At 45.1% G+C, this 10,752-nt stretch overlaps 1 protein-coding gene across 2 annotated transcripts in view; it reads right to left on the bottom strand.

Annotated features, from left to right (window-relative positions):
• Positions 1-3,976: 3,976 nt before the first annotated feature.
• slc25a21 (solute carrier family 25 member 21) overlaps positions 3,977-10,752 on the bottom strand; it is an 83,273-nt gene continuing 76,497 nt past the window's right edge. For both annotated transcript variants that reach the window (XM_053434954.1, XM_053434955.1), the window contains 6 exons: positions 10,544-10,603; positions 7,790-7,897; positions 7,495-7,659; positions 5,734-5,915; positions 4,273-4,325; positions 3,977-4,048 (listed from right to left, as the gene is read on the bottom strand). In XM_053434954.1, the coding sequence (XP_053290929.1) occupies positions 3,987-4,048; positions 4,273-4,325; positions 5,734-5,915; positions 7,495-7,659; positions 7,790-7,897; positions 10,544-10,603 (630 nt within the window). In that variant the 3' untranslated portion in view covers positions 3,977-3,986. The remainder of the gene's footprint in view (positions 4,049-4,272; positions 4,326-5,733; positions 5,916-7,494; positions 7,660-7,789; positions 7,898-10,543; positions 10,604-10,752) is intronic.

Raw genomic sequence — 10,752 nt, 5'->3', positions numbered from 1 at the left:
TAAATTCCATTTAATTATTTGGCAGGCGGTTGAAGGAGGAAAGAACTAAAGCTTCAGCAGAGTCTGGGAGATCTGGTAAAGAAGTGCAGCAAAAATTGGGGCATAAATTAACTGAAAATACAATAATAAAGAAAATTCTGATTAGGGTAAATAAATCTAAAATGCTGTTGTATTAACAAAAGAGAGATGTTTCCTAATCTCACTTTTCATTCTTTTAAATGTGAATGTCCCTTCAGTTAACATCTCATAAGGACGTGATAACATCTTTAAATCCTGGACGTCCTATTTAAATAATTGCAAATGTCTTCTGCCATGCACAATCATTTTAATAAGTTCAACCAGCTTTTTAATGGGAGCAAATGTTGCGTTGTGATTTCGGTGACGCTGTAATTCAGAACACGGACGACTCCCAGACTCCCGGGGGGTGAGCTGGAGCCCGTGTGCCCTCATTGTCCCGTAGCCTCCAAGGTCATCAGACATGTGACCCCAACACAGGCGCCGTCAGGGCTCAACTCAACGTGTTCATTACAAAAAAAAAGAAACAAAAGAAAAGCGCACAAATGACACGTTTGTGAAATGATGCAGAAACATATTCAGGAAGTTTGAGGCCGGGCAGTGTAGCTTTAGATAGATCAGGAGTGGAGGTGGAGGTGTGGAGGTGGAAACACACTGAGGTCCAGCATGAAGCTGCTCACCTGCTCCTCAACACACCTCTGACCTGCTGCTTTGGTTAAGGCCCCACGTCTCCACTCCCCCTGTTGCTACAACACAAACAGTCCCTGCGTGTCACAGTGTCAACAGTCCTCCCCATGCGAGGGCTGATTTGACTTGGAAAGCACCGGTCCCCGCATCCAGTGGTCACGGACCGTTGCTCAGGGATCGTAGTGTTGCTTTGACCGTAAGTGAACCACATCACAGGGACGTGATGATTGTGCGTTTGCTGTAACAGCACCCCCCCCCCCCCCCCCCCTCACCCCCTCCTCAACCATCCCCAGTCCATCACACACTGCAAATGATAGTTAACTCTCCGAGCGGCATGAAGAAGTCGTTACATGCTCCGTCTTTCTGTTTGGTTTTGTTTTGTTACCTCCGCCTGCAAACAACAACTTTTCCTTTCAACTCCGCTACATGAACCGAGCGCAGCCTCGTTAGCCTCCTCTGACTCACAACTGAATTAAAATGTGGTCGTCTTAATTGACGCCAGTATCGAAAAATAAATAAAATAGGAACAGCGTGTTGTTTCGAGACAGGAGGAACAGTTTCTCAAAAAGTCTAATAAGCCTTGTTGTTGTAGTCTAATGTTGGTCAGCGTTGTGGGAGCGAGGTCTCGAAAGGCTTCGCTTTAAAAAAAACAGGGGGGGGCAGACACGTGGTTATAATTAATGATGTCGAGTCTGACTTCAGTGTCATATGGTTATCTTTACTTTCCCCACATGCAATCAGAAACAAGACAGCCGTTTGCAGGGTAACACAGAGCAGGGTCGAGCACAGCGCTTCGTGTGTGTTTCGGCTCAGCGCACGTCTTTTTAAAAAAGAAGCTGACAACAGCCAGAATGTTTTCTTAATGCCTTAAAGCAGCAGCGGGTCGTGCAGACAGGTGAGAGAGAAACCTCGGCTGTGGTTGGAAAATCAGAACGTGTCTGGTTCTGTGTCTTTGGTTGTGAACACATGTGGCTCAATCACACCGACCCGAATTACTGGAAACCTGGGATATTTTAATACAAATATTAATCAGGACCCATGTGTGTGTGTGCACTGGGGAGAGACAGGTACGGCCTTGTGGTGCTGTCAAAGTGGAGCCGCTGGATTGAAACGTCAGGGAGGGGCGGGCGGGGGGGATGATGAAGAACATGCATGGGAAGGGTGTCGGGAAGAGGAGGAGAAGGGGACTCTGCTGCTGGAGATTTATGGTGAAGAGTGGTTCTGCTGCTTCACTACCATCAACACCCGAGACACACGTTACAAGCTGTCAGATCTGAAACAAACACACACGTTCAGGTCTCCATTACAGAAAAGAAACAGGTTCAACGCTTACAACTCCATCAGTCTGCGGCCCTGCAGTTGTTAAGTCTATCACCTCAGGCTCCAAGGGCCCAAAACAACAGGAGCCGCTGCGTCCTGGCAGAGAGGAACTCCCACGTTAATGACTACTGTCAAATGCCAACGTGGCTCAGGATCTGCTGCTACAAGACGAGGGTAAGATTAGAGTCTCTCCAGAGGCCGTGCAACAGGTGTGTGTTTGCATGTGTGTGCATATTTTTGTAAGAGATAGACTGGCAGAGGGAGAGAATGTGTGCGGTAACCTCCACTCCCCTCTCCCCCCCCCCCCAGCCCCTAACCCCAGGTCCTGCAGCCACATTTGAATTTCTCAAGCTTGTTGTTTTAACTTGCACTTAGGCTGCGCTCCGGCACCGACTCAGCACCACCGCCAGAGAAAAGACTGACACTTGGTTGGCTGAGACGACGTCTACGGGCTGACAGGCCCTCAAACAACAAAGGGCTCTGATGGAGGGGAAGACGAGGAGGAGGAGGAGGAGGAGGAGGAGGAGGAGGAGGAAGGGAGTAAACTGAAGGAAGAGTATACACTTATATCGATGGAAAGGCTTCCACAGAAGACCACTATTCAACAACACAAGGTGACAGTTGCAGGACAGAGAATTACTCGACACACAGCGAGGAACCAAAGTGAGGAGTCTGATTTCAATCTTTGTTTTTATTATTTGTTACCAATACATGCAAGTAACTGTGAACAAATTCTATTCTATATTGAGATAAAAAAACATTTGTCCAATTTATAGATGATTCATTAAAATATCAGTCAGGCATTACAAGTAGCTCAGCAACAGGCCTGAACACACTAACACTTTTCTATACCCATACATCCTGACTAATAAAGGCACTACTGAGGGTATTTGGTTTGTTTGAAATACACAGTGAGGCTCAGTACAATGGTTGTGATCACAGTATACGTGTTCGATCTTGTATATTTGATGTACATGATGAAGTGTAGGTACAGAGAGTGTGTATGAGTGCATAGTGAACTGTTGCTGAACTGTTGCTCCTTCACGAGCAGATGACTCAGGTACACGAGGCTCAGCGGAAGTTCCAGTTTTGGTCAATTAACATGTGCAGCTGTATAATGATGATATATAATCAAGTCCTCTATAGTGGGACCAGTTTTGGAAGGTAGATACAAAATTATTTCGTTAATATTTTTCTGTTTTCACAGATTTCCCTAAAAATAATCAATGAAATCTCATGAAATAAATCAGATACGCTTCTTGGACTAATATCAAATGGGACTTTTGGGTGTTGGCAGAATGTTTTTAACAGCTAAACCCTGGAAAGCCTGATCTCTTGTAGTATTCATGACAAAATAAGCAACAATCTACATTTGTTATTATGCTTTTAAAACTCACAAAGACACAATCTGCTTCATCAGGAAAGACGAGGATTTGGTTTGAGCTGATTCCATCGACACAACTTGCAACATCAGCATTCAACTCCTCAACTGTCATCAGATTTTGAATGAAATATTGCTTTAGTGTGATTGGCTCAGAGAGGCATGTGACATACACTCAAAACCAGTGAGAGGAAATAGAGCAAAACAAAATATATCAAAAATATTGTGCTCGTTGTTGAATATTTTTAGAAGCGAAGAGAAAACACTGGTTTTCAGGGTCTTAAAACCCGACTGACTCAGTGGTGAACTGGTTTTACATTGAAATGTGTTTTTCAGGCAGTTTTGAAATATTGCAGCTGTTTTGAATTAATTTCTGATAAAAATGACTTGGATGTGAGGTTCTCCTTCGAAAGCTGCTTTCTAGGACTGACTGGAATGTTGATTTTGGTGTTTTTAATAACAGTCCTGTGTATTGTATTGTTGAACAAAGATGAACTCATTTGGTCTCGTGTTACTGGAGTCAGGTAACCGTATTGGGATTGAGGCACAATCCAGAAAAGGCACTGCTGGTGGTTTGTTTTTGTTACCAGTTCTTCTGAAGCCAACCGGAGACATATTCATACACCAGCAGCATCACTGCTCCACCTGTGACACAACACAAGACGGTGAATAAACACACATGTCGAGAGGAATAAAACACACAATGTTTCCAGTTAAACAACTGACTACTTTGTTATAGAGCAATGGAAATAGGAAACACATCTGAGAGGGAAGCAGGAGGAGGAATAATTTAGCTTTGTTTCCAATCTCAAAACAACTAATAAGGTCAAGTTCAATTTTTTTTTCAATATAATGAGCTGTTTCGTTACCTGGTCCAAGCCTCATTATCTTGGGCACCAGCCCCTTGTACAGAGCCAAGTATCTATAAAACAAAAACAGAACAGTTATATTACAGATCATGAACATGTAAAGATTCCAGGATGAATATAGGATAAAATGATCCATGTATGATGGAGCAGTGGAACATTACAAAGTACATCTGCTCCAGTACTGTACTTATATAGAGTTCTGAGGTACTTGTTTTTTACTTTAATCCCACCTTCACCAACTGAAACATTAAATCAGTACATTAAAGCATCTAGGGTTATTTTCCAACACATTAATGCACATTATTCTACATAATGAGCCCTTTTATTTTTAGAACTGTAGGTATTTTATTAGGCCTTCACTCTTCTCCTTTTACCTTCAAATTCCAAATGCATGACTTGCACTTCTACTCTGTCGTATTGCTACAGAAGTGAAAAAAAGAAGAATGACTCCATCTTCCACACATTCCCTTCATACACAGTGTGCTCGTGTCCTTGCATGTGAATGTGTGTTTAATCTGTGGAGTGTGGAGGGGACTTCTTGCCTGGCTGCTCGTCTGTCTGCTGGCCTGCCTCTCCGTCACCCAGTCAGGTAGGCAGCTTAAGTCTAAGGGCCGGCGCTGGCGAGTACCTGCCCCTTAATGCATTCAAGGTGATCAGTGGCTGGCTGCCTCCGCCTCGTGCTCCCTGTCCTGCTCCCTGCCCCCGCCACTGATGGCGTTAATAAGGCCCGACCCACTTCCTCCCTGGCCCTCTGTCTGATTAGATTGACCCGTGGAGCGCCGCGCGGCTCGTTAGGGTCTGCTTAACGACGTCTCCCATAGGGACCACTAATTAGCAGGGACTGTGTTGTGTTAGAGCAGGGGACTGGATGTGGCGGAGGGGGCACCCTGCACGCACCCCTGCGACGCCAGCGGTCCAGTGCTGTTCCTGCAGCAGCCCCCGAGGCTCCAGCGTCCACTAACTACAAACATCTCGCTGGCCCTGGTCTCGTGGTGCTGCGTGGGGGAAAAGTGGAAAAGCCTCGGGCAATTGCTAACATAACATAGATCTTTCCTTGAAGCTTCCATTTAGAGCTGTCATTCCTCCGAGGCTCGGAAATATGTTAACATTTACTGTACAACTGACAGACTGCAGAAATGTATGATCACACGTGGGGAACGCAGCCCGGGAATCTAACGTCACTCTTTTGCTTTCCATTCATCGGATCACAGCTGTGCATCAAGTTATTCATTCAGTTCCTCTGGAGGAAACTCAAACCGTACGGTGAAGCCCCGTTTCACCCGCTCTAGCATTCGTCTTCTCTGACAGCCGGCTTGAAAGATAACCAACTATCAATTGCTAACAAAACAGACAAAGTGGCTCATTAATTCTTGGATGCAGCAGTGACAGCATTTTAAATTTCATCTTGAGGATCGGCCACTTATCAGTCCCCCCCCGCCCCCCGCCCCTGATTGTTCTCACCCCTCCTCCCGGGACACGAGGGCCATGGTCTGGAAGCAGGTGCGATACTTGATCTCTCCTGGCACCGGCTGCGGGCCTTGGATGCGGCTCTTGGCCACGTCGAAGGGGATGTTCACGCAGGAGGAGATGGTCCCGGACACGAGGCCGATGGTAAACTTCCTCATGAACTCAAGGGTCGGGTCCTGGAGGAGAGGAGGTGACACAGGATTAAAACAAAGTGGTATACGTGCATTCAAGTTAGTGTAAACGTTTCCAGAGTGGGCACCAGGTAGAGAGAAAGTAAAGCAGCTTCATGGAGCTGACAAAATCAATGCTGATACATTATGTGCACATGTATGTGAGCGAAAGTGAGGAGAGCACGGGCTTGTGCATATGATTGCAAAGCTGGCATGAAAGCCCTGATCATTTTATGGTAGCGGGGGGCAGATTAGTGTTTCCTGAGTGTGGCGCAGGGCTCTGATTGGCTGAGCAGAAGCACATGTTCTCCGGGGAGCCAAGACAGAGGATTTATAAACAGGGTTCATGCAGGCAGACTGGGGAGGCATATGGGGACAATTTGGGTAATTGGGCTGTGACTCGGCACAGGGGTATTACTGTACCAAAGAAGCCCAGACTCAGAGAGCTCTGACAGCTAATTGGCCAGGATATTTTTACAAATGACAGCAGCCTCTCCAGTCCGGGCCTTTCTCAAGCGGCTGGACACCCTGAGAGCCGAGGTAAATCAACAGCTAATCCCACTTCTTCTGTTTTTCTCGAGTGGGGAAGGGGGCAGCGTACCCGCAGCTTAAGTACACCCATCAACCCACTTCCTAAGAGCCTTGAGCAAACATCTCCTCACACATTCTCTTGTGAATGACGGCAGTGTGCTATCTGCCTCCTTTGTACTATTCAAATGGCGATACGAGAGGAGCGCGAGCTCGGCCGGATAAATTTGACTACTGACGTGTTTGAGTTGCAAGCTCATTGCTTATGTTGCTCCCAAAAAGGGCTTTGGACAAATACCTCTATCAGCTCCGCCTGTGAGCGGCCGGGTCCCACAATATTTATCCTCTGCTGCCTCAACAATGGCCGCTCACAAACAGGATCATTCCCTCGATGTACATACCGATGGATCGTTCCCAAAAGCGACAGCCACAATCTGAGACGAGAGCTATTTGAGTCATCTAGCCACGTAATTATCTTTCACAGAGGATGACCACTTGGTCCGCTGTACATCATGCGTCACTGGAAAAATGTTGAAAATATAGCAGAGCCTGGGCTCCCACTGTAACCCTCTCCTGAAAGTAGTGCCGTTGTCTGCTTCCCATTAGTTCATTGGAGTTAATCTAATGCTCCAGTTTGTACATGTGGAACTGGCGTATGGTAACGTTTCCATTAAACAAAATTAACTTTTGTTTGGGCCATCAGGCCCTGCCGGATGTGTAACCCGAGACTTTGAGGATGTTATGAGGAGCAAATAGACGAGGTATTAGCTGAGCTGATCTTAGAAGCTCCGCTCTGATTTTTGCTTCCTCCTCGCCCTGGCAGTCAGGCGAACTAATCACACTGTCAAACACTTGTTATTCCCCACTGGCAAGGTGGCTGGCACACGTGTGTATCATGTAGCCTGAGGTTAGCTAACTTTGTGTAGTCAGGGTTATGAATTACAAAGCAAAGCTTGAGTGTGCATCTGTCACTTGGCTCGCAGTTTGCATTTGTGGGCAGTAAGCAAAACAGAGCTGTGGGTCGGAGTGTGATCATAGATTTTGATTGGCGTGTTACCGGGCTGGTAGGAATAGCATCCTTGACATTGAAGTAGAAGCCAAAGTAGATCATGTTGAAGACTCCATGGCGTCCGAGTGTTGATGTTAATCCTTTATTCAGACCCCTCAGTCCAAAGCCGTCCGAGTTAATGATGCGTCTGGCTTGAGCGAATGAGGAGGGTTGCTATATTTGAGAGAGAGAATTCAGAAGGAGTACATGTTAAAAGGCTGACGCACAAACCACTGGGCCTCCGGAGAAATGTGCACATGACCAACACTTTAAAAAGTCGAAGCAGTATTTTATTTCTATCCACCTCTTTGAACGTATCTCTGTTGGCCTGGAGACTGACTTTCACCACCTCGAACGGATTGACGACGACAGCCTCGGTCAGGCCTGCGCCGAGCCCGGCTACAGACAGCGCCTGTGGAGAAGATGGACATGATTCAGGACTGAGAGAGTGTGGAGATAATATTTGGTCAGAGATAAAAAGCACAAGAAGTGGACGGCTGCGAGAGCTCAGCCGAGTTGTAGTTTTTTGTTTTTGAAAACTTGTTCCTCAAGTCTCTTTGTTGCGTCTGAACTGGACATTTATCTCAGGGCTGTCATTGTTGTCGTTTGACATACGTCTGAAGACGCAGACGGCAGCTGTGTTTGTTATCATTTGCAAAAAATGTCAGATGAGAGACAAGAGGGTGAACAAAAGAAAGAAAGAAAGAAAGAAAGAGAGAAAGAGAGAAAGAGAGAAAGAGAGACTGAAGAATGTGAGAAAACAAGTAAGGCATTTAAGAGACATCATTACAAAGGAGGATAATTACCACATCTTAATTATAAAACATTAACTTTCTTATTATAAAAGCACTATAATAAATCCAATGTTTAAAAAAAATAGGACAAAATGGTAACAATAAAACATGTAATAAAAACACAAGCTATTTATAAATCTATATCCCTGACAAGTAATTAACAGTGGATATTGCAACACTACATGTATTTCCATTGGGCCGCGCGAGTGTGTGTGTGTGTGTGTGTGTGTGTGTGTGCGTCTGCGTGCGTGCGTGCTCAGAGAGAAGTGTAATGGGAACATGTCAAGAACGTGTCTATAGCTCATTACTCTTCCTGCCTCTTTATCCTGCTGTCAGAGCCCCGGGACCCATCCTCTCAGACAGGCCTGGCGATGTTTACACAGCCAGCGAGCCACGTTTTAATTCCTTATTTGTGTTATTACTGTGTGTGTCCCCATTAATCAGAGTGAAGGCATTCAGCTGCACCATGCGAATAGAAGAGAGAGAGAGGGAGGGAGAGAGAGAGAGAGAGAGAGGGAGAGCGAGACAGAGAGAGAGAGAGGGAGAGAGAAAGAGAGAGAAGGACATTCAGAACCGATCCTATTCCACTTGCACTAATGATCAGATGAGAGGGAAATGGAGCTACTTGAAGATAGTGAGAAGGAGGCGGAAGAGGAGGAAGAAGAAGGGAACATGATTGATGGGACAGCTAAACATTTGTCCACCAGTGGCTGTGAAAACAAGCCACAGATATGCGCCGTGCTGGGACAGCCCCAACGCTTAGTTACAGGTATGCCATCCATCACGGCTGACACTTGGCTGCCACCTGAATAGGTGGCGTGTGATGACCGCACCTCAGCAACGCAAATCTGTCCAGCTTAAAACTCTGAGTCAGTGTAACAGAGAGCAGGTTAGTCAATAAGGATGGAAGCACTTGTATGTTCTGTGGTGTAACCAGTCCCCAGAACTAACAACCGCCAATCAAACTTACAGTAGAGGGCGTTTGTTGGGACTGATTATTATTTAGCTGACTGGATCTGAAGCAAAATAATGTACTGTGTTGGTTCAACACAAGGATATAAGTGTTTGTCTGGTCCTTAATGTTAGGACTCACAAATACTAGATCTTCTCTATTATGACGGGCCAAGGCGGTTGACCGTCATCTAGGTTTGTTGTAGATTGATGCAGCTTGATAGAATTCCAGGGGAGTGTTGGGGCCTGGCAGAGGTTAGCACTCAACAGTGCTTCATTATAGGGGTCAGTCACATTTCTGATCGGGGGGGGGGGGGGGGGGGGGGGGTCATATAGCCTGATCATTGTCCTGGAAGATCAACAATAGTCAGGAGAATAATGCCAAAAACTACTGAGAGGATTTCCATGAAACTTGGAGGAAGGATAGAAAAGAGCCTTTAACTTTTGGTGTGGATCCAGACAACAGATTGTTTTTTTCCCTCATTCTTAAACATTAAACAATTTCCCAAAGAATAATGAATTGATCTTGATGAAACAAGCAGCAATATGTAGGGCACTGAGATCTATGAGTGAGAGTAATTTGATGCAGCTTGATTGAATTTAGGAGACCGTTGGGTGGAGGTATGCGTTCTGCGCGAGTGCCATTCTATTTTAAAACCTGCAAATTCCCCTCAACTGCTATTAATTTAAGTTGGACTTTTATTAAACCATATGTGATTCACGTCATCAGTGATGCTGTCACATGCGTTTTAACACCTAACAAAATAGTTATTCTTATCCAAGCCTCCTTTACTTAATCCCCATTTGAGAAATACTCATTTGAACATTTCTAAAGTGAGATGGCCGCTGGCTCAGGTAGTTCAGTTGTCTTTACGTCAATTCTCTATTTATTACAATATTAAAGTCGCAAAAAAAAGTGTAACAAAAACGTAAGATGAATAATAAATTCTCCAAATGTACTGTTGCATTAACTGTAGTTGTACATGAAGCAGAAGTGAAAACTACTTTGGCAGGAACGTTTATATTTACATTAATTCCTTTGGCTGGTTAAATTATTCTTGGCATTTGTCTTTGTCTCGTCCGCACATGGCAGGAGAGCTGAAATGTTTTAAAAACATTTTTCCTGGCTCAGAAAGAGTGTGTGTGTGTGTGTGTGTGTGTGTGTGTGTGTGTGTGTGTGTGTGTGTGTGTGTGTGTGTGTGTGTGTGTGTGTGTGTGTGTCTATGTGTGTGTGTGTGTGTGTGTGTGTAAAGGAGCGCATGTTTGTTTTTCAGGTGAAGATTAATTCAAATGTTTCTGTGTCAAAAACTTACCAAACCAGGAGACAGAGGAGTCAAGTTCAGCAACTTCTTGTATTGTTCAAAAGTGAAAAACTGCGGAGGAAATGAACAATGAATGAATAATCCCAGCAGACATACAAACTAACATATACACAAGAGCACAAACTACAAGAAGCAGCCACGTCCGACACACATGAACTTTGCTGAGCATATTATCAATTCGACAAACACCTGAAGCAGAA

The sequence above is a fragment of the Pleuronectes platessa genome, chromosome 11 (assembly GCF_947347685.1).
Source record: "Pleuronectes platessa chromosome 11, fPlePla1.1, whole genome shotgun sequence".
NCBI lineage: Eukaryota > Metazoa > Chordata > Actinopteri > Pleuronectiformes > Pleuronectidae > Pleuronectes > Pleuronectes platessa.
This window is presented reverse-complemented; position numbering and strand designations above follow the sequence as displayed.